The following is a 23,455-nucleotide window of genomic DNA, read 5'->3' on the forward strand; positions in this document are numbered from 1 at the left end:
CTAACCACATTCTCTGGCAACAAATTCCAGAGTTTAATTCTGCTTCTTCAGTGTTCTGTTGTTGGGCTTTGATATACTTTATACTGAGCTCCTGCAGAGGTGCTCTGGCTTATATGCCAACACCCTTCGAAGTCTGTTCTGACTCTTTCTGCTGGACGGGGGACATAACCCACCGTCTGAACTGATCCTTGGTACTACAGGAACGAAAATTAGCAGGTAAAGAATAATTTTCTTATGTGTGCTTCCTGACCATATATGATGAAACATTATCATCCAAAATACTGCAAAAGCTCAAATCATTGGCCAGCAGTGTGTTATGCAAAAATCTTTCCTTGATGTTTATGGGTATATCAATTCCCTTAAAGTTGTAGAAAAGTTTTCCTGAAACCATTCAAGGACTTGCCATCCAAAGGCCATTCCTGTTCATACCCGGATCAGTCCAGACTCCTGGATTTTGCATCCCTTCCAGCAGATGGAGACAGAGAAAGTTTCACCGACACTGGCCTATAACCTAGTATGCCACCTGCAGTCCCTCAGTATTTCTCTGTCTCCAGCAGATGGTAGAGGTGCAATCCCTGCAGTCTAAACCAAAAAAAGAAATAGGAAAGGGAATTCAGAAGATCCTCCCAGGGGAAGTTGCTAGGCCCTGGTGGGGTTATCCCATCTGGTATTAAGGAGAAAGAGCAGGCGGTCAGGGACCCTTGATTGGCTCGGTCTTTCACTGCTGTGGTGTGTATAGCAGGTGGGGCAAGTCCTCCAGTCCTCTCCCCCCCCCCCCTCCTCCCCCACCAGAGCACAGTTTGAGTTCTGCAGCTCTTAGGCCTTAGGGAAAGTACCCTTGGTGTTTTCTTCTTGGTTTTTAATTACAGTTTTAAAAGAAAAAAAAAGAAACTAGGAGAACGGCAGGGTTTGTAGCAGCCGGGAAGGCTGTTTGGGGCCCTTATGGTGCACCCAACAACTCCCTTCCCTGCTGGGAAGGGAGTTGTTGGGTGGCAGTGCTTATTTTTGGCAAGGGGTTGGGCCTTGTTTTTGTGTCTCTGCAGCATTTGTGGAGATGGTGCTTTTGTCGCTCCAGGGTGTGCTGCTGCTGCCTCTCAGTTGGGAGAGGGTGGGTCAGGGCTGGCAGAAGGAGCAACAGTCTAGACAAAAGACAGGCACAGGAGCACCTTTGAAGTCAGCGCCTCTTCGCCACCAGGCAAGGCAAAGGCAGCCATGTTGTCAGGAACTGCAGGCTCCTCAGGGCTATTTTGGGGGTGTGACTAGTAGGGCAGGGTTTTGATAACTGGAGGGATCCTGATTTTGACAACGAGGGCATCCTTCCAGAGATGCATAGGAGGATCCCACAATGTTTTCATCACTTCATCCTCATGCATGAGGCGGTTGGACCGGCATAGGAGCTCTGTGTTCCCTGTACATACCCGGATCAGTCCAGATTGCTAGGTTTTGCCTCCCTTCTAGCAGATGGAGACAGAGAAAAACTTTGAGAGCAACCCATCTTAAGTCTGTGTGCTACCTGCATCTCTTCAGTATTTATCTATCTCCAGCAGTTGGAGGTGGTACAAAACCTGCGGTTCTGAACCAGTTTGGCAGTTGGACCGGAACAGGGACTCTGTGATCCGTGTCCTGGCAAAAAGCCTGGATGTTCCAGGGGTCGGTTCTGTGGCGGCGCCCAGAGTCCTCGGGATGAGGATGCTCTGGGCAGTCCATATGTCAACTCTGACAATTCAGGGGTCAGAGCTCAGCAGGTTTCTGCCTCTCCTGATCCAGCTGTGCCTGACACTAGCCCAGATGTATTGGACCCACGGAGGCTTGGACCAGGTGCCAGTGGCTGAAGGAGGCAACCCGAAAGTGGTGCATCTTTTCCATAAGGAAGAGTTGTGGCCCTTGATCATGAAGTACAGAAAACAATGTTGACTTTCTCTTTTCAGGGTTGAGAAGGGCAGTGAGGATGTGCGGTTGATGAGACCTCCATCTCCAGAGTACCAGACTCCAGATACCCAGCAGAGGTACATAGAGCCTTCAACATCAGATAGTACCCCGATCGAGCCAGACACCACAGAGCCAAGTGCCAGCCACGGAACAATGGATTCTCTGGTACAGACTCTGAGGTGGGTTGGTTTTTCTGTTTAAGTGCTGCTTTGGAAATCTGTTAGATTCTACAGAAGACAGGTTATTGGACTTCTTGCCGCCACCCCCCCATGAAACTATTTTATGGAACGGCCATAAAATTAGGGATACAGAATTGTCACCAGGTTAGCCTATGGAAATCATAATTGTTAACCTCCAGAGAAACTTAGATGTGTACCTTGATTATGATTAGAGGCATTGTTTTCAGTTCAAGATGTTTTACTTAGCGATGTGTCTTTCTTTTGTATCTTTAGAAATTGTTTGCGATACTTCTTGCCTCCAAATTTCCCAGTATCTAAGACCGAGCTAAGCTCCATGAATGCAGAGGATCTAGTCTCTCTTCCTTTGGTAAGCTTTATAAGGAAAGAAATCTTGCAGAGTGTATAGCAGCTCTGTTACAAGAGACATATGTTGTTCTGTAAACCCAGAGGGTCTATATTCACAAACACAGCCACTGTTTAACATACATTAACACACTGCACTACAGTTAAACTGACATGCACAGAAACAAATTCACTTGCATGCAAACCCCATGTCACATCCAAGGTGAGAGTACACATGCATACAGACACACAGACCCTCTTTCCTTTTCTGCATCTGTCTTGTGCGTATGTGCACGTGTATTTGCTTCTTGCTTGGAGGTGGATTGCTGGTATTGGTAGCCTTACCTTTAAGGTGCCCTGAGCCAGGAAAGAATGGTAAGGGGGTGATTATAATAATTTACAAATGCAGTGCTGAGTTTCTTAGCATTCAGACAGGTTAATCCACATCAATGGGTTATGCACCTCTACCTGCAGATGGAGACTGAGCAAAGCTGATGTCAAAGTATATATACCCCTGCACTGACAGTCTGCCAATATTCTTTGTCTTCAGCAGATGGTGGACATGCTTTAAAAAAAAATTTAGGAGAAAGAAGGAAATGAATTTGCCTAGTTCTCCTGTGATGATACCTTATGGCTTCTCTCTGTTGAGTCTTCCTGAAGTGATATCTGTGGACCCCTCCCTCAGTAGAGTGCTGATTTTCTGGCGTAGACTTAGCTATAGAGAGACAAACAGCTGAGAGGCTAGCGGGTACAGGAAGCCAAGCACAGTGGTGAAGGCGTTTGCCCTCTCCCCTCGCAGCTGGAGACCAACTCTGTACTTGGCTGGGACTGGCTGAGTTCAGGTAAAGAGTAATTTCCTAGCTTGTAGCCAGATTTATTTTATTTATTTAAGGTTTTTCTATACCGACATTCGTTGTTGGACATCATATCTGTTTACAGGCAACATGGAGTCAGCAACAGAGCTTTACAGTGTAACCAATATAACAGCTTTTACAGAGTAACTATAATAAGAGAAACAGCTAAGCAGATTATATTTGTTTAGTGCAGCAGTAACAGGTTTATAATGTGACAAATAGGGGTTGCTAAATAATACAATAATGTACATATATATCTAAATTGACTAGTATAATTAGTGTCATAATATAATTCAGTGTGTTTTTAGTAGGATAAACTCGGGTAAGGTGAAGTTTAGTATTCTCCGTGAGGAGAGCTACTGTGTGGTGAGGTGTTAAGGTAAGTGAGGGGGGCGTAGGTTATTGAGAGGGCAGGGAGTAGGGATGGTATAGGATGCAGTGTAGTGTCCTTGAGATCATGAGTATGCTTGTGTGAAGAGCCAAGTTTTTTAGTTTTTGTTTAAATTTGTGCAGGCAGTGTTCTTGGCATATGTCAGCGGGCATAGAATTCCAGAGTATGGGGCCGGCAATGGATAGGGCTCGTTCCCTGGTGGCATTGTAGTGGGTGAGTCTGGGTGTGGGAATGTTTAAAGTTGCTAGGTAGTGTGAACGGGTGGGTCTGTTTGTGTTGCGGAAGGAGAAGGTGCTATGGGGCCAGTTCATATCTGGGTTGGCTAAGGATTTGTGTATTATTGTGAGGGTTTTGTACTGTATACGCTGTTGGATAGGTAGCCAGTGTAGCTCTTTGAGGATTGGGGTTATGTGTTCGTTTCTGCGAGTGTTGGTGAGGATGCGTACAACTGCGTTCTGCAGCAATTGGAGGGGGGAGATGGTTTTTTTTGGAAGGCCAAAGAGTAGCGAGTTGCAGTAGTCTATTTCTGTGAATGGACTCAGGACCAATGGGTATAGTGTACTCCTGATAATAGATGGGAGACTGAGTCAGATTTCAAAGTTGACGTCAGCCTACATATACCTGTGCAGGAAGCTTAGCTCTTCAGTATTTCTCCTCTCCTAAGCATATAGGGACACTACACACACTAGAATAGTGTTAGAAATTTTAAACCAAAGAAGAAAGAAAACTTACCTCTAGAAGACGAGCCCTGCTCTCCTGCGGTAATACCTAACGGTCCCTCCCCCAGTCGAAAATTCCTGAGGTGATTTTTGAGATCCCTCAGAGACAAGCCTCGTTCTGGTAGCCGGCTCCCGGCGTGGACTTAGCCCCCAGAGCGGCTGAGAGGCAGCGGGTGTAGAATCAAGCGCGGCGGTGAAAGTCCCTCTCCCCCTGCAGCCGGCGACCGCCCGGCATGAGACCAGGAAACGCCGAGACCAAGTAAGGTAGACACCTCTCTTAAGTCTCCAAGGCTCAAATAGCGGCACAGATTGTCCCTTCTGGCGTCTGTTAAATCGGGTTGAGCAGCCCCGTCTGGGCTAGACCCTGATCCAGCGCGAGGGTCCACACACGTGGAGACCCTCCCGGGGGGGGGGTTGTCGCCATCTTGTCCGCGTGGTCGTCTGCGCCATTCCCCCCCCCCCCTTGACCGCCGTATTGCCTGCTCAACTGTGCCGTGCGCACAGCGGCACGCACAACGGTGCCGGGTGCATAGCAGTCCGCACAGGTGGACCTGTGCGCACAGCGGCGTGCACATCTTAGCCAGGCGCAAAAATTAGTAGCCTGCACGCACATCTTGCGTATCCCGCACGTACATCGTCAATGCAACCGGAGTGCACAACTAAGCTTCCCGGCGAGCGTACCAACGCGCACAGACGAGTTTTGAGTCACTCCACGCGCACAAATCATGGCACCGCCGGCCAAGGGACAAGCCCTCTGCCCAGCCTGTCACCTGAGAGCTGCGCAACCTGAAGTGGCCTCTTCCCTATGCCAGCAATGCGAAGAGGCTCAAGGGGAGCTTAAGCAAGGCCCCCTCCCCCCCCCCCACAGCCATTAGAGGGATCCAGATCCACTAATGATAGTACCCCTGTATCTCCGACTCGGCACCCACACAGGAGGGCACCTCGGGGGCCTCCACCATAACCCCACCTGGATTCAATATGGACCCAGGGACCTTTTCCTGGGTGGAATTCTTCAAAGGGCTGCAAATCTTTGGCCAGGCGCAATCGGTGCCGCCTGCGACACAGTCCCAGTCTCCACCAAGAAGCACAAGACCTTCCAAGCAACTCTCGGACCTCTCGAGACGTGCCCCATCTAAGCAAGAGCCTCCCCTCAGGGGATACAGACACCTCGGGGGACGAGACTGACTCCCTGGAGGAAGGGGAAATCCTGCCAAAGATGGAATCCTACCGAACCATGCTGCGATTCTTCTCCAAAGACGAGTTACCAGCTCTCGTGTCTCTGACCCTGAAGACTCTGGCCATTCCAGGCACAAGTACCACAGCGGAACCAAAGACGAACCCCATTTTGGTGTCCCTCCGCCAGGCTTCATGCTATTTCCCAATGTTGCAGGCTGTACAACAACTGATTGACCTGGAATGGAATGCCCTGGAGGCCAGCTTCGAAGGAGGATTGGCCTTAGAAACCCTATACCCCCTGGAACCCACAGCCAAGGAACTCCTACGGTTCCCAAAAGTGGATGCCATGGTCTGCGCAATCTCAAAGCGCACGACCATCCCAGTCGAAGGAGGAGCAGCACTCAAGGATGCACAGGACAGACATCAGGAATCCATCCTTAAACAGTCCTTAGATGTAGCAGCTATGACCCTGCAGATCGCTTCCTGCTGCGCTGTAGTGACACGTGCCTGCTTGCTTCTCTCCAGAGACGCAACCACGTCCGCCAAAACGTTGGAACCAGCGATATCCTTCGTCACGGATGCGACCTCAGACCTAGTGCGCACCTCAGCCAGGGGCGTCTCCTCCATAGTGGCAGCCAGAAGACAACTATGGCTCCTAAATTGGTCAGCTGACGCAACCTCCAAAGCAAACCTCACGAGAATGATATACAAATTCTCATTCCAATTTCCTCCTCCATAGAAGATGCAATGTCAAGAGCAGCCTCACACCTTGATACAATCAGAAATATGTTAATCCATCTTAAACTATGTTTAAATATGAGCAAAACTGAATGTATCCTAATCGCCAGAAAAAACTCTGGACCAAAAACTATACCACCCTTCCAATTTGACAATACCCTCATCCAACTTAAAGACAACGTAAAAGACTTGGGCATTTGGGTAGACAATGATCTAAACTATAAAAAACACATCTCTACAAGAACAAAAGAAGGCTTTCACAAACTACAAGTAATCAAACACCTAAAACCACTGCTTCACCCCCATGATTTCAAAACCGTCCTACAAGCCCTCATCTTCTCCGGTTTGGACTATTGCAATTCTCTCCTGATTGGCTTACCTAAGACATTCTTAAGACCTTTGCAGCTACTTCAGAATGCTGCTGCCAGAGTCCTGACGGGTAAAAGAAAATCTGAACACATTACACCTGTTCTCAACCAACTACAGTGGCTCCCAATTGAGAAAAGAATTGAATTCAAAGTTCTCTCAATACTTCATAAATCAATTTATAAAGCAGACTACACTGCCCTTGATGACATCATACATATCCATTGTTCTCTTCGCACAACAAGAACAACTAGTAAACTTCAACTAGTGATTCCATCACTTCCACATGCCAAACTCTCGTCCACCAGAAACAGAGCCATCTCCATCATTGGCCCAAAGTTATGGAATTCATTACCTCAGTACCTAACCGTTCAAGAAAACCTAAAATCTTTTAAAAACGACTTAAAAGCCTGGCTACTCAGCCAATCTCTTAATGACAGCACGCACAATGATCCTAAAACATAATACCATAGCCTTCTAACATTCAATCTCCCCCTATGACAATCTCTCCTGCTTCCAAACTACAGATGTCTCTTTTTATGTTTTGAACTCAGATATTTCAGTGTACCTATCCTTTGGTATATCTTGTTTTGTTTATACTATTATATGCCAGTTCTCAGTTTGTTAAAATTTAAATTTTAAATTTTTTAATGTAACAGGTTGTTATAAATGTAAACCGGAGTGAAGGCAACTCTGCTATACCTCGGTATATAAAAAAATGCTAAATAAATAAATTTAAAGGATCCCTCTTGTTCAGAAGCGAATTGGAGAAGTTAGCCAACAAATGGGGCGGATCTCCATTACCTCGTTTACTGGAGGACAGGAACAAAAGAAACCAGCGCTCCTCCCCACCGAAGAACCAAGGGCAGAGGAGCCCAGCGCTTTAGACCATACAAGAATACTTACTACCAAGCACCTTGCCTTGCAGACAGGGCCCAATCCTTTTGGAACAGACACAACGAGGGGAGCAGGCTCAGGTACAGGCTCCAGCTGCAACCCACAATGAGAATCAACAGACCCATCCACAGGAAGAAGCCATAGGGGGCAGACTTTACCCTCTTCTACCAAAGATGGGTCGAGATAACGTCGGACAAGTGGGTCCTAACCATCATTCGAGAAGGATACTATCTGGACTTCCACAGCATCCCTCCAGACAAATTTGTGAGATCACCATGCCACTCCCTCTCCAAGAGGACAGCAGTGGAAACCACACTGACAAAGCTACTCAGCCTAAAGGTGATAGCCCTGGTGCCCATGCACCAACAAAATATTAGTCACTATTCCATTTATTTTATTGTTCCCAAGAAGGAAGGAACGTTCCGGCCCATCCTGGACCTCAAGACAGTCAATCGTTACCTGAGGGTACCACACTTCTGCATTGAAACCTTACGCTCAGTCATAAGGGCAGTAAAGCTGGGAGAATTCCTGACTTCACTGGATCTATCCGAAGTCTATCTCCACATCCCGGTCCATCACGACCATCAACGCTTCCTACACTTTGCGATACTGGATCATCATTACCAGTTCTGGACGCTACCCTTCAGACTAGCTACCACCCCTCAGACATTCACCAAAATCATGGTGGTAGTGGCAGCAACTCTGAGGAAAGAAGGAATCCTTGTACATCCTTATCTGGACGATTGGCTGATCAGGGCAAAATCTCCAGAGTAAAGTCACCAGGCGACCACCAGTGTCAAGAATTTGCTGCAGAATCTTAGGTGGGTTGTCACACAGCCAAGAGCTGCCTGCTGCCCTTCCAATCACTAGAGTACCTGGGAGTCCGGTTCAACACCAAGCAAGACAAGGTTGTCCTTCCCCCTCCAAGGAGAAAAAAACTGATGCGTCAGCTGCGAAAACTGTTGAACTATGCTCATCCCAAGGAATGGGACTACCTACAAGTCCTCGCTCATGACATCAACCCTAGAAGTCGTTCCATGGGCAAGGGCCCACATGCGCCCACTACAATGTTCTCTACTGTCACGATGGAACCAGACATCCCAGAACTACTCCATTCACCTCCAGCTACCGGCAGAGGTTTGGACCCAGCTCCAATGGTGGCTATAGGAAGGCCATCTGAGCAAGGGAGTAAAACTATCCCCACCGAACTGGATCCTGCTCACCACGGATGCGAGCCTGTGAGGGTGGGAAGGCCACTGCCAGGAACTGACTGCCCAGGTGGGATGGAACATAAACCGACTGGAAGCCCGAACAGTCAGACTAGCCTGCCTACGATTCGGCCACAGACTTCCAGGGCGAGTCTATCAGTCATGTTGGACAACGCCACAACAGTTGCCTACATCAACCGCCAAGGAGGAAACAGAAGCCAACAGGTGTCCCTGGAAATAGACCCCCTCATGGCATGGGTGGAAATAAACCTGCAAGGGATCTCAGCCTCCCACATCACAGGAAAAGACAACGTCTTTGAGGACTACCTCAGCAGAAAGAGTCTAGACCCAGGGGAATGGACACTGTCATCCACAGCCTTCCAATTGATAGTAAACCGCTGGGGAACCCCAGCCATGGATCTCCTGGCAACCTGGTCCAACGCCCAAGTTCCCAAGTTCTTCAGTCGCAGACGAGAACCGCAATCCCGGGGAATCGGCGCCCTCGTCCAGACCTGGCCATAGGAAGACCTGCTGAACACCTTTCCCCCATGGCCACTACTGGGCAGGATCATCCGCAAGATAGAACACCATAGGGGACTAGTACTTCTAGTAGCCCTGGACTGGCCAAGAAGGCCATGGTACGCAAACATGCGAAGACTTCTTGCAGGGGAACCCTCTGTGCCTACCTCCACACAGGGACCTTCTCCAGCAAGGTAAGAACCTTGAGGAGACTGGTTTTACCCACTTCTTATATGTACATCGTGTCTATACCAGGTTGGATTACATATTGATCACTGAAACACTATAGAATTTAATCAAATGCCAGATATAGATGATATTGTCTTCTGGAATGCTGCTAAGGCTGCTCTGAGGGGACATAGCTTACCAGGCAAGAAAAAAAAAAAAGTTTGATGACCAGGTTCTTACTCTTATGAAGCGATTGCTTATGCTTAAAAGGTCACATGCAAGAGATCTAGTTGAGGACCCTAAGCAGGAGTTATTGATTACAAGACGAGAGTTAAATGAAATCCTCGCAATCAAGGCCCACCAGAATATTATGTATTATAAACTGCGTCAGTGGGACAACAAACCTGGTAAATTACTTGCTAAGGTGGTTAGAAATGACAGAGGGCGCAGGGAGTTAATAACCCATGCCTCCCAACATTATACAGTGACCTCTGACGTATCGTCTGTGTTTATCCAATATTATAAGAATATTTGTATGGCAGGCATCCCCTCCGAATCAGGTGTACCTTTTTCCAAGATCTGCCCATACCCAAACTATTTGATGATGCCAGGGCGTGGTTTGATGCCCCTATTCAAGGTGCAAGGTGCAGAAATACTTGTGATCATCAAGCAATTCAAATTAGCAAAGTCTCTGGGTCCCGATGGGCTGGGTCTGGAGTTTTGTAGGATTCTGGGGCCTTCGTTGGTCAGCCCATTAAATTGTATGTTTCAAGCTGTTAGCAACAGGGGGTATTTCGATAAAGATCACAAGCTAGCAACTATAGTTTTCTTGCCCAAGTCTGGCAAGTAAGTGGAATTACCCAGAGGCCTATAGACCTATTTCGCTTCTTAATCAGGATATTAAAATTTTGGCAGCAGTATTGGCTGCCCATTTGAACCTGGTCATCCAAGAGGTGGTTGAGAGGGATCAAACGGGTCTTATTAAAGATAGCTTAATTATTATCTTTTAAAAGCGGTATTTGCGCTCCAGTCATTCATAGTCAAAAATCCTAATGGGATACTTGTCAGCCTAGATACTACCAAGGCTTTTGACAGTGTTGAGTGGCCATACTTATTGTGGGTACTGGTGCAATTTGGGCATGGGGAGTGTTGGTTGGTTCAAGCTACTATATCAACCCCAGGTTCAGCTCTTGGTCAGCAGGTTACTATCAGAGGATTTTCTCTTGGGTAGAGGTACAAGATAAGTGTGCCCTTTGTCACCCCTGCTCTTTGTCTTCTCCGTGGACCCCTTGGCTATTAAATTGTGTAACATGGATTCTTTCCAGGGTATCCAGCTCCAAAATAAACATCTGAAAATGGGACTATTTGCTGATGACATATTTTTGGCAATCCTAGGGCATCTTCGGGGAATATCTTAAGTCTCATGGAATTATTTGGGAATTTTGCTGGTTTACGACTTAATTATGACAAATCTGAAGCCTTTCCCCTGGATAAATCCCTTCCTGATAGATGGCCAGGTGATTTCCCATTGACTTAGGATAAAAACACCCTTTGTTATTTTGGGAATTTATTTGGCTACTCAGGAAAACTGTTATATGATGTTAATTTGACCTCTATTTTTGAAGACCTTCCTTTATCATTTCTGGGACGATGTGCTTGATTAAGATGGTGATACTCCATAAATTGCTTTGCTTACAAATGTTGTCCATTTGGGTAAAAGGTAAGGCTATTCGGGCTTTCAAATCTGCCATAGAGAGCTTCATTTGGAGTGAGCTGCGAGCCCGTATCAAATTTGACACGTTGAGATTGGATAGGATGCAGGGGGATGTGGCCCTACCAGATTTGAGGATGTACATTGTTGTATGCTTATTATGTTATATTTAAGATTGGGTGTCTTACCATAATAAATATGATGTGGAGGGCTGATGCAGGATTGGATCGCTCCATATCACCCTCTTAATCTGTTAGAATTGCCTGGGACTAAGGTGTCTTCCATTTTACGGATGCCATTTTGGTTTCGGGCATTTCTCAGGGCTTGGCTGTGGTGGCGATCCTCTATCCGGCGATGCAGCTTAGTTTCCCCCTTTCTGACCCTGATGGGAATAGTGATTTCTTACCGGGACAAGACTGGTGCTTTCCAAGATTGGGTTAAAAAAGGATTTCACAGTTTATTTCAGTGGGCTGATGAGGATCCCTTATGTCTTCATTCGTGCCTAGAACCTTCTCCAAGGTCATGGTGGTGGTTGCAGCAGTGTTGAGAAAGGATGATATTTTGGTCCACCTGTACTTAGACCATTGGCTGATTCAGGCCAAGAGTATGAAAGAGAGCCTTCAGATCTTGCGCAAGGAGATCTCCCTGCTATAGGAACTATGTTGGATGGTGAACTTGGCCAAGAGCAATCTGCAGCCATCCCAGACATTGGAGTATCTGTGTTTGTTTTGACACACAACAAAGCATGTTCCTATCAGAGAGCCGCATTCAGAAACTGATGTGGCTATTGACAAACAATATGCCCGATGGTATGGTCTTACCTGCAGATGCTCGAGTTGATGGCAGCCACCCTAGAGGTTGTTCCGTGCACAAGAGCACATATGCGCCCTCTTCAGCGCACACTGCTTACACATTGGATACCACAGTGTCAGGACTACTTGATATGGCTTCACTTACCGGTGGAGGTCAGCATCTAACGGCAGTGGTGGTTGCAAGAGGATCATCTTAGGAAGGGCGTTCCTCTTCGATCACCAAATTAGATAGTGCTTATGACTGATGCTAGCCTCCATGTTTGGGGTGCTCACTGTCGGGAGTTGATAGCATGGGGGTGCTGGAGCACAGAAGAATCTCTCTGGAGCATCGGTCGGCTGGAAGCCTGTGCTGTTTGGCTGGAATGCTTGCAATTTGTCAACCTCTTGTAGGGTCGAGCGGTTCGAATGATGTCTTACAATGCGATGACAGTGGCTTACATCAATCACCACGGAGGAACCAAGAAGCCAGCAAGTGTCACAGGAAATAGCCAGCTTATGGAATGGGTAGAAGTACATTTTCAGGAGATCTCAGTCTCACACATTGCAGGAAAAGACAATGTAAGAGCCGGCTTTCTCAGCAGATAGTCTGGATCCAGAAGAATGGGAATTGTCAAACGGAAGCATTCCAGCTCATAGTGGGCCACTGGGGCCTCCCGTTTCTAGACTTGCCGGCAACATCACACAATGTGAAAATTCTTCACTTCTTCAGTCGCAGGAGAGATCTGAAGTCTTTGGGCATCGACGCCTTTGTGCAGGAGTGACCAGAAGGCAAGCTTCTATATGCCTTTCCTCCGTGGCCCACGTTGGGCAGAGTGATTTGGAGGATTGAGAGATACATGAGGTTGGTGCTTCTGATGGCGTCAGTTTGGCCCAGGAGGCCATGGTATGCAGATCTGCGAAGGCTCCTGGTGGACTCTCCTCCTGATTACTAGTCCACAGGGATCTGCTGCGGCAGGAACCTATTCTTCATGAAGATCCAACTTTATCTTATAATATGGCTCTTGAGGGGGCTCAGTTGCTGAAGTGTGGATACTCCGCTGCAGTGATTTCTACCTTGCCTTGAGCACGAAAGTTCTCCACTTCCTTATCCTGTGTTCGGGTTTGGCGAGTGTTTGAGGCTTGGTTTGAGAAACAATGGATTCATCCCTGTTCAATTAAGATCCCATTCATTTTGGATTTTTGCAGGATAAGTTGATTAATGGTTTGGCCCTAAAATTCCTTGAAGGTACAGGTGGTAGCTCTTGCCTGTTTCCAAGATCAGGTGAATGGTGAATCCTTGTCAGCCCATCCAGATGTGGCCTGGTTCTTAAAAGGGGTGAAGGATCTTCGTCCTCCCTTGCGGTTGCTGGTACCCTTGTGGAGTCTTAATCTGGTTCTGGATTTTCTGGTGGGTCCCACCTTTCAACCACTGCACAGCCTCTCCTTGAGGTTGGTTACTTTGAAGACAGTGTTTCTGGTGGCAATTTGTTCTGTGCGCAGACTTTCTGAACGGTAGGCCTTGTCTTGCCGGGAACTGTTTCTGCAGCTGACTCCAGGGGTGGTAAAGCTGTGAACTGTTCTTTTTTGCTGAACGTGGTCTCAGATTTTCACTTGAATCGATCAGTTTCCCTTCCAACACTGGACAGGGGAAGACATGGGGCTGAATATCACTTTTTTCGAACCTTGGATGTCAAGCTACATCATAATGAGGTATTTGGAGGTTTCTAAACATCTCAGAAAGAAAGACCAGCTGTTTATACTCCATGGTGGGAGTAAACGGGGTGAGCCGGCGTCTCAGGCTACAGCTGGATTAAGGAGGCTATCACGGCCCTATTTGTGGATACTGAGCAGCTGTTGCCTAGTTAGGTTAGGACTTGTTCCACTAGGGCTCAGGCAAATTTATCGAGGTGTGACATGGTCCTCCTTACATATCTTTTCCAGGCATTACCGCCTGGATGTGCAGGCCCTGGAGGACACAACCTTATATTAATCGGATCGCTGGCAGTCTCCTGCCTGTTTGGAAGTAGCTTTGAAATATCCCACTGGTGTGGATCAGCCTGTCTGAATGCTAAGAAAGGAGAAATTACTACTTAACTGATAATTTCCTTTTCTTTAATGAAGGCAGGTTAATCCACCTTCCCACCCTTGGTTGCCAGATGATGGTGCTATTGTCGTCCTGTGTGGCTGTGTTTCCAGGGACTTCTGGTAAGTATTAGATCCAGTCCCTGGATTAGAGAGATTACACTCCTTATCTGAGCTCAGTGTTTTCCTGATAACTGAGTGCTTGAATGGTTGTCTGTTAATAGTTATTTTCCTGTATTGTTTAGTTGTCCACAGTTGCTTTTGCTGAGAATACTGGCAGGCTGATGTCTGTGCAGGGGTATATATACCATAATGTTGACTTTGCTCCATTTTCATCTGCTGGCAGACATACGTAACCCACTGGTGTGGATTACCCTGTCTTAATTAAAGAAAAGGAAATTATCGGGTAAGTAGTAATTTCTCCATATTGGGAACAAACATTGTGGTGTTGGCAGAAAAAAAGATGTGAGTATTTTCACAAAAGTTCCTTAGATATCAGAAATCAGAATAGGCATGAATCCTGATGCCTGTGTTGAGAGTCTTGATATTTTGATTATTTTACAGATGTTTTGCTTGAGGGTGTTTTTCCCTTGGTTATCCTGTTCTGGTGATGTGTTGTGGTTCTTTGGTCTTTGATTTGTGCTTTCTGTTACTGAGCTATCTGGGTGATGTGATGTGCAATCATTTGTTCTTTGTTAGTGCCTGGTAATAGATAATTTGTATGCTTATAAAATACAAGTTTTGACTGTTTAGTGTTTCTCACCAACAGAAGGAATATTTTAAACAATACGAGGCAGGCTTGCAGAACCTATGCAACTCATACCAGACCCGAGCTGATGCACGAGCCAAAGCTTTCGAAGACAGCCTCCGCACCTCAGAAAAGAAGCTCAAGGAGACTGAGGACAAGCTGCAGAAGCTAAGGACGAACATTGTAGCATTACTGCAGAAAGTACAAGAGGTGAGACACAAGGTCTTAAATAATGACCTAATTATCTAAAATCAAAGTTGGCTCTGTCTAGCACAGCATAACTTACCTGAAGCAACTTGGTTTCAGTAAGAAACCCAGCTGTGTCGCCTTATAGACGGATGCTGTGCCAGGCTTTTAGCATTGCAGTTAAAATAGGGAGATGAGAGAGAACAAAGTAGCCGGTATGCTCACAGCAGTAACAAGCTACTGTGAGCAGGTCAGTGTTTTTACTAATGCTGGGAGTGCATATTGTGTTTTTCATAACTTGGTGGAACAATTAGCATTATCTCTCAGTCCGTGTCTGCACAGAGGGGCATACCCATCCCATTGGAATTAAACTCTCTACAAAGTCTAATGAACTTTTTATTTCTCAAAGCATTTGTGCTTCTTTATAGTGATACTTACTGAAATAATTTTCCTATGTTCAGGACATCGATATTAACACAGATGATGAGCTGGATGCATATATTGAAGACCTGATCACCAAAGGGGATTCTGCAGATTGAAACCAGCATGGAGTGAGGCTGGAACCAGTGAGGAATAGGATAAACTATCCAATATCCATGACACAGACTCTGTCTCTAACCCAACGAACAGGTCCAGAAGAGAGAGAGAGCGCAAATATGAAAAGATGATCTAACTGTACATACATAGTATTGATGTGTTGATGTAAAACCCGTTCTTGTGATTTTACATACAAAAGACATTTGTGCTGTTTCAAAGCAAGTTTTAACAATGTAGTTCTTGGAATATTCTTTGTTTATAAATATTTATTTTTTAAAAGAAATGGAAACTGAGTGCCTGATCTTCTGGGGAGTTACTGTTGCTGAGGGATTTTGTAAAAAGATATGATTAAGTTGGAGTACATTGCACAACTTTGCTTAAAATATTCCCATCCTCACAGGGCTGAAACTGAAGGGCCAGATCTCTCAGAATCTGTCTTACTGCCAACACATGCACAAATACTTTCTCTTGCTGCTAGAATTCCTAGAGAAAATAAGTTAAAAGGTGCTCTGCAAATTTGAATTTTGTTGAGAACAAATAAAATGTTTATACCATTGTGGTTTAATGACGGATTATGTCAATTGTCAGGAAAATACTTTTTGTTTTCCACACTTTAAGGCCCTGGGTGCATTCGAATTTTGTAGTATTTAAGTTTGCATTTTCATAAGAACATACATTTTGCCATGCTGGGTCAGACTGAGTCCATCAAGCCCAGCATCTTGTTTCAAACAGTGGCCAATCCAGGTCACAAGTAGCTGGCAGGATTCCTAAGTTCAGTAGTTTCCATGCTGCTTATCCCAGGGACAAGTAGTGGATTTCCCCAAGACCAGCTTAATAATGTTTATGGACCTTTCTTCAAAGAACTTGTCCAAACCTTTTTAAACCCAGCTACCTATGAGGAGAGACTGAAGGATTTAAATATGTATACCCTGGAAGAGAGGAGGTGCAGGGGAGATATGATACAGACCTTATTTATTTATTTAACATTTTTATATACCGAAATTCATGTAGCAATGTTACATATCAATTCGGTTTACATTATAACATTAACATTACATTATAACATGTAACATTAACACCTTCAAATATCTGACAAGTATTAATGATGCACAAACTTCCAACGATTTTCATTGGAAAGGAAACGATAGACCTAGGGGTCACGAGATGAAACTACTACAGGAATGACTAAGAACCAATATTAAGAATTATTTCACTTTGTTCTGCTATACCAATCCAGTCCCCTACAGATGGGTTGTTTCCCCCCAATTTAGCAGATGGAGACAGAGAACACAGACTTCTTACTGTGACATCATCCCCACTATTTAGGGGTAGTGCAGCACAGCAAGTATTCAGTATTTTCTGCCTTCAACAGATGGTAGGACTGGGTGGTGCAGCAGGACATTGCTGAATCTTTGGATCGGACCCAGGCCAGGCCACTAGTTCAGATCTGAAGTGCAAGCCCGACAACAAGCTCCCATTCCCTGAATGTACTCAGATTAGTCCAAACTCCTGGGTTTTGCCTCCCTTCCAGCAGATGGAGACAGAGGAAAGTTTTGCTGTCACTGCCATATAACGTGATGTGACTCCTGCAGTCTCTCAGTATTTTTCTCCAGCAGATTGTAGAGGATTCAAAACCTGCAGTCTGAAAACTAGTTAAAAAAAATAGTAAAGTTAGAGGGGGATTAGGAAGGAAGAGGAATTCCTCCCAGAAGGTTGGCAGGTCCTTGTGGGACCATCCCTTCTGGTCCTGAGGTGAACAAGCAGGGAGTTGGGAACCCTTGTTGGCTCTGCTCTTTTTGCTGCCAGGGGTGGATAACTGGTGGGGCCAATTCCCTCACCCCCAGGAGAACTTCCACAGCCTGCTGCCCAGCTTCAGGGAAGTGTCCTTAGATTCTGTGCTTTTAAAGTTTAAAAAAAAGAGGGTCTCTTTTTTTTTTTTTTTTTTCCTTTTTGTAGTATTCTCTATCCGGCGGGGCGGATCGTAAGCAGCCTGGTAGGTGCCAGGGCTGTGTTCACGTTTTCTTCTTCAATGTCCTTGGAGCGGCTGTCAGGGTGCGCGCGATTGAGCCGGCAGGGGCTATGCTATGTGACAATGCATGCGCCTGTCCCGAGCCAGCCTCTGTTCCCAGTGTTCCCAGCTCAGAAACCCTTGAAAAGAAATCGGGGAGGCATCATGACATGGGGATCTCGGGTAATACCGGCGTGGCTGCGGGCTCCTTCCTGGTTTGCATAGGAACAGCAGCCATTTTGACATCTTTTGCAGCTGCATCTGAGGCTGTGGGGGGAGAGGGGGAATCTCCCTCCACTGTTGTCCCCAGCTGATCAGAGCCCCGTGGAGGACCGAGGGGCCCGGGAACTTCTATCTGAGGAGGATGAGGATGACCTGGGGGAGAATCCTGAGGATCTGACATTTTTCTCCTGACTTTGTTCTACTGCTCCAGTAGGTCTACAGGATGCCTTTCCAGGCAGGAAGGCCCGCAGGTTCCGTGGCCTAGCAAGAGGCCCAAAGTTGCGTGGGCCAGTTTAGCAACCAGGGTTCTGCGAGTCCTGAGTCAGGCTGCGCAATCTGATGCTGTAGACGAGGCCTCGGGGGAGTCAGGATGGGAAGCCTCTGGCAAAGAACCCCCCCCCAAGGCAGATTCTTCCCAGGAGAGACAGGATACGGATGAGCGGGGTTAAGCCCCCAACTGTGGAAGGAGATAATCCTAAGGAGCTGGGAATTAAGGTGTGCTGCAGGAGGAATCTGATCAGGGAGAGGTGGACCAAGTCATGGATGGCTTAAGAGGTCTGGCGAAGGCCTTCCCTTTCCATAAATCGGTAAAGACGTTAGTGGGAGACTTTAGAGACCATTTTGAAGGTCAGTAGAGCAATGGACAAAATTATACCTGTTAGAGGACACACCGGAATTGTTGAGGCTGCCAAATGTGGATGCCTCAGAGTTGGTGGTTACAAAGAAACTTCTGTAGGACAGGAAGTTAGAAATCCATCTCAAAAAGATATTTGAGGTGTCTACTCGGGGCATTCATGCTGCAGTTTGCAGCAGTTTTATGCTTCGAGCTGGTTTGCGCTGGGTTCAGCAGCTGCAGGCTAACAAAGCGATGTCAACTTCAGAGGCCAAGCTGGCTGAGTAGCTGGAAGCCGTGGTGGCCTATGGAGCAGATGCATTATTTGACCTCATCAGAACGTCCTCCGGGATTATGATGTCAGCAGTCTCGGCCAGGTGGCTCCTTTGGTTGAGGACCTGGTCGGCGGGCATTTAGTTTGTCTCAGGGGCGTTAACTTTTAAGGGGAAACTGCTTTTCAGAGAGGACTTGCAGGAGCTCGTGAAGCATCTAGGAAAGAATAAATGGCATAAGTTGCCGGAGGAAAAGCCGAAGAGCAGAAAAGGATCCTTTCCTGGCGTGTAGCCAGATGGACTCAGAACGAATGGGTATAGTATCCGCGTGCTAGCAGTCTGAGACGGATCTGACGTCAGCACGGGTGTATATATACCCCCACAGGAAGCGTAGCAACTTAGTAATTTCTGTCTCCAAAGCAGTTTGGAGAGCCTGCACGCTCGCTGAGCGTGTTTTCCAAATCTTCTTTCTATTTTCAACTACAACCATCGAGCCCTGCACTCCTGCGGTGATACCCTAAGGTCCCTCCCCCAGTAGAGTTTCCCGGGGTGATTTCCGTGATCCCCCAGAGGTTTAAGTCCTCAGTCCAGTGGCCGAATCGCGGCAGGGACATAGCCCCCGGGCGAGGTTCGGGTGAGGCATACGAGGCGCCTCGGTCCCGGCATGGACGAGGCAGCGGGTGCATATCCCCAAACGTGGCGGTGAAGGTACTTGCCCTCTCCCCCGGCAGCCAGAGACCGCCCGGGTTCCAGCCGGGAAGCGCCGAGGATCAGGTAAGGCGTACATCTCTTATTTCTGGTCTCCGAGGAACAGAGGATCGGCGGCGTGGCATGCCAAGGAGGGCGCCATTTTGTGGGCCTTGTTCAGGTATTGAGCGCCCATAATAGGCGCAGCTCTATTCCTCCTTGTGCGTATATTGCCTTATTACTGTGAGCATATTGCATACCACTGAGCGTGTATTGCTAAACCGCATATTGCTGAGAGCATATTGAATGCCATTGAGCGTGTATTGCTAAACCGCCTATTGCTGAGAGCATATTGAATGCCATTGAGCGTGTATTGCTAAACCGCATATTGCTGAGAGCATATTGAATGCCATTGAGCGTGTATTGCTAAACCGCATATTGCTGAGAGCATATTGAATGCCATTGAGCGTGTATTGCTAACTGCATATTGCTGAGAGCCTATTGGAAGCCATTTAGCGTGTATTGCTAACCGCATATTGCTGAGAGCCTATTGAAAGCCATTTAGCGTGTATTGCTAACCGTATATTGCTGAGAGCATATTGAATGCCATTTAGCGTGTATTGCTAACCGCTGAGAGCCTATTGAATGCCATTGAGCGTGTATTGCTAACCGCTTATTGCTGAGAGCCTATTGTATGCCATTGAGTGGGTATTGCTAACCGCATATTGCTGAGAGCCTATTGAATGCCATTGAGCGGGTATTGCTAACCGCATATTGCTGAGAGCCTATTGAATGCCATTGAGCGGGTATTGCTAACCGCTTATAGCTGAGAGCATATTGCATACAATTGAGCGTGTATTCATGACTGCCTATTGCTGAGAGCGTATTGCATATCATTTAGCGTTCTTAAGCGCCTGTTGTATTAAGCGCATAATGCTGCCGCATATTATTGAGCGCCTGTTGTATTACGCGCATATTGCTGCCGCATATTATTGAGCGCCTGTTGTGCTAAGCGCATAATGCTGCCCCATATTATTGAGCGCCTGTTGTATTAAGCGCATAATGCTGCCGCATATTATTAAGCACCTGTTGTATTAAGCGCATATTGCTGCCGTATATTATTGAGCGCCTGTTGTATTACGCGCATATTGCTGCCGCATATTATTATTGTGCGCCTGTTCTCTTTAGCGTATATTTTGGCCGCTTTTCATTCAGCGCATTCTTTTCAATGGAACAGAACGCCTCAGCGTCTTCTGCAGGGGCGCCGCCTGCCTCCGGCATTAAAGCCCTCGGCCTCTGCTCTGCATGCCAGCTTCGGGCCACGCACAGTGAAGAGCCAGACTCCCTATGTGCCCAATGTGAGGGGACCGTGGGACCCTCGGGCCAGGACCAGTCTCAGCCGCGATTTGCTGACAGTTCCCCAGGGGCTACCCCGGATTTAGCAGGCAGTCTCGACCAATCGGGAATCCCGGGGGATCTTGTACCCCGGCGATTAGAGGCTGCTTCAATTTCCTGGGTGGATCTCTTTAAGGGGATTCATGCCTTTGTACAGATGCAAATGGCTTCCCGTCCAGGCCCTGCTGTTCCTGCAGTTCCTGTTGTTTCTGCGATTCCTGCGGTGGCTGCGGCGGCTCCTGCGGATCCTGTTCCTGGACCCTCACGCCCTTATCGTGAGCAGGACCTCCCGCCGCTGGACAGCCCAGATCAGTCAGACCAGGAGTTTTCACTGGACGAGTCCGAACTCCCGGACGAGGGGGAACTTCCCCCAGGGATTGAACCATACAGAACCATGAGGCGGTTCTTCCCTAAGGAGGATCTCTCCGACCTGGTGTCTCAGTGTCTGGCGGAGTTAGATATTACAGGTCCTAGCGCTACGGTACCCTCTCGCAGAACCCCCTGCTGGAAGGTCTTCGTCCTACAGCCCGCCATTTTCCATTCTTGCAAGCAGCACAGCAACTGATAGATTTAGAATGGGCGGCACCAGCGGCTTCCTTCAAAGGGGGCCGGGCCCTGACGGGCATGTACCCATTGGCACCGGCTATCCAGGACCTGCTGGCGTGTCTTCAGGTGGACGCCTTGATTAGCGCTGTGGTCAAGCGCACTACCATTCCAGTTGAAGGGGGGACGGCCCTCAAGGAGCCTCATGACCGGCGACTGGACGCCATTCTGAAACAGACCTTTGAGGTGACAGCTCTCGCTTTACGGATTGCAACCTGCTGCACAGTGGTGACGCGTGCCTGTTTGTCACAGGTCAGGAACAACGCTCCAGCAGCTGACGTGGAGTCTGCTCTCTAGTTTCTCACGGATGCTGCATCAGATCTAGTCCAGACAACAGCCAAGGGGATCTCATCTTCCGTAGCCGCCAGGAGGCAGCTCTGGATCCAGAAATGGTCAGCTGATGCGCCTTCAAAGACACGCCTCACCAGATTGCCCTTTAAGGGCTCTTTCCTATTTGGCAGCGACCTTGATAAACTGGCCAGTACATGGGGCGCCTCTCCAGTGCCTAGACTGCCGGAATATCGGTTCCGAAGGAGTCAGCGCACCTTTCCAAGGCCCTCCAGAGGCAGGGGTTCACAGCGCTTCATTCCTTACAGGAGTCTCTATCAGGCGCCGCGTCCTCAGGCCAGGAATCAGTCCTTTTGGACCAAGCAGGGGATCTGGCCCGGGCTCAGGTCCCGGCCGCGCCTCCCAATGAAGTTCCGCCGATTCATCTGGGGGACGGAGCCATAGGGGGCAGGTTAACCCTCTTCTACCCCAGATGGGTCGAGATTACGTCGGACCAGTGGGTCCTCGCCATCATCCGAGAGGGGTATTATCTGGACTTTCATCATCTCCCTTCGGACAAGTTTGTGGAATCCTCATGTCCCATACACAAGAAAGCGGCATTGGAAGCTACCTTGGCGAGGCTCCTGTCCTTGAAAGCCATCATCCCAGTACCTGCCTGGGAAGTGAATTCTGGACACTATTCCATTTTTTTCATGGTACCCAAGAAAGGGGGCACCTTTCGGCCTGTGCTGGACCTCAAGTCAGTCAATCGATACTTACGGGTCCCGAGGTTTCACATGGAGACTCTGCACTCAGTCAAGGCCGCAGTACAGCCAGGAGAATTCCTCACGGCATTAGACCTGTCAGAGGCACACCTGCATATCCCGATCCATCCGGATCATCAGCGCTACCTACGCTTCAAGGTTCTGGGTCGCCACTTCCAATTCCGGGCTCTGCCCTTCGGATTGGCCACGTCACTGCGGACCTTCACCAAGGTGATTGTCGTGGTAGCAGCGGCCCTCCGGCGGGAAGGAATTCTGGTCCATCCCTACCTAGACGATTGGCTGATCAGGGCGAAATCACGAGAAGAGAGCCATCGGACAACTGACAGAGTGATCGCCCTTCTGGAAAGCTCGGGCTGGGTAATCAACCTCAGCAAGAGTTGCCTACAGCCTTCCCAGTCACTGGAATACCTGGGAGTACAGTTCAACACGCAGGCAGACACAGTCAGTCTCACTATCAAGAGAAGGTTGAAACTTCAGACGCGCATCCAGTACTTGATGGGAACCAGTCAGCCCATAGCTTGGGATTATCTGCAGGTTCTCGGTCTCATGGCATCCACCCTGGAAGTGGTACCTTGGGCAAGGGCCCATATGAGACCTCTACAACATTCCCTGCTCTCTCGCTGGAGTCCCCGTCTACGGAACTATTCCACGCACCTACCTCTGCCTGCCAGGGTATGGACCCAGTTACGGTGGTGGTTGCAGCCCAACCACATGAGCAGAGGTTCGAAGATGTCCTCTCCCACGTGGTCTCTGCTCACCACGGATGCCAGCCTGAGCGGCTGGGGTGCACACTGCGAAGGACTTACCGCACAAGGGCGGTGGAACAGAGAAGAGTCAGCATGGAACATCAACCGCCTAGAGGCTCAGGCAGTCCGATTGGCATGTCTTCGATTTGCTCACAGACTGACGAACAGAGCAGTCAGAGTGATGTCCGACAACGCCACCACAGTGGCATACATCAGCCGTCAGGGCGGAACCAGAAGTCGACAAGTATCTCTGGAGCTCGCCCCACTGATGGCTTGGGCAGAGGCAAATCTGCAAGACATCTCCGCCGTCCACATT

General features: G+C 48.0%; 1 protein-coding gene across 15 annotated transcripts in view; it reads left to right on the plus strand.

The window, feature by feature from the left end:
- MORC2 (MORC family CW-type zinc finger 2) overlaps positions 1 to 16,097 on the plus strand; it is a 418,351-nt gene extending 402,254 nt beyond the window's left edge. For 14 of the 15 annotated variants that reach the window (XM_029619027.1, XM_029619026.1, XM_029619028.1 and 11 more), the window contains 4 exons: positions 1,929 to 2,108; positions 2,382 to 2,475; positions 14,840 to 15,028; positions 15,466 to 16,097. In XM_029619027.1, the coding sequence (XP_029474887.1) occupies positions 1,929 to 2,108; positions 2,382 to 2,475; positions 14,840 to 15,028; positions 15,466 to 15,543 (541 nt within the window). In that variant the 3' untranslated portion in view covers positions 15,544 to 16,097. Of the gene's footprint in view, positions 1 to 1,928; positions 2,109 to 2,381; positions 2,476 to 14,839; positions 15,029 to 15,465 lie in introns of those variants that run through there. The other variant, XR_003859131.1, reaches the window with a different exon arrangement.
- The last annotated feature ends 7,358 nt before the right edge of the window (positions 16,098 to 23,455 follow it).

This window comes from Rhinatrema bivittatum, chromosome 11 (genome assembly GCF_901001135.1).
Source record: "Rhinatrema bivittatum chromosome 11, aRhiBiv1.1, whole genome shotgun sequence".
Taxonomy (NCBI): Eukaryota; Metazoa; Chordata; class Amphibia; order Gymnophiona; family Rhinatrematidae; genus Rhinatrema; species Rhinatrema bivittatum.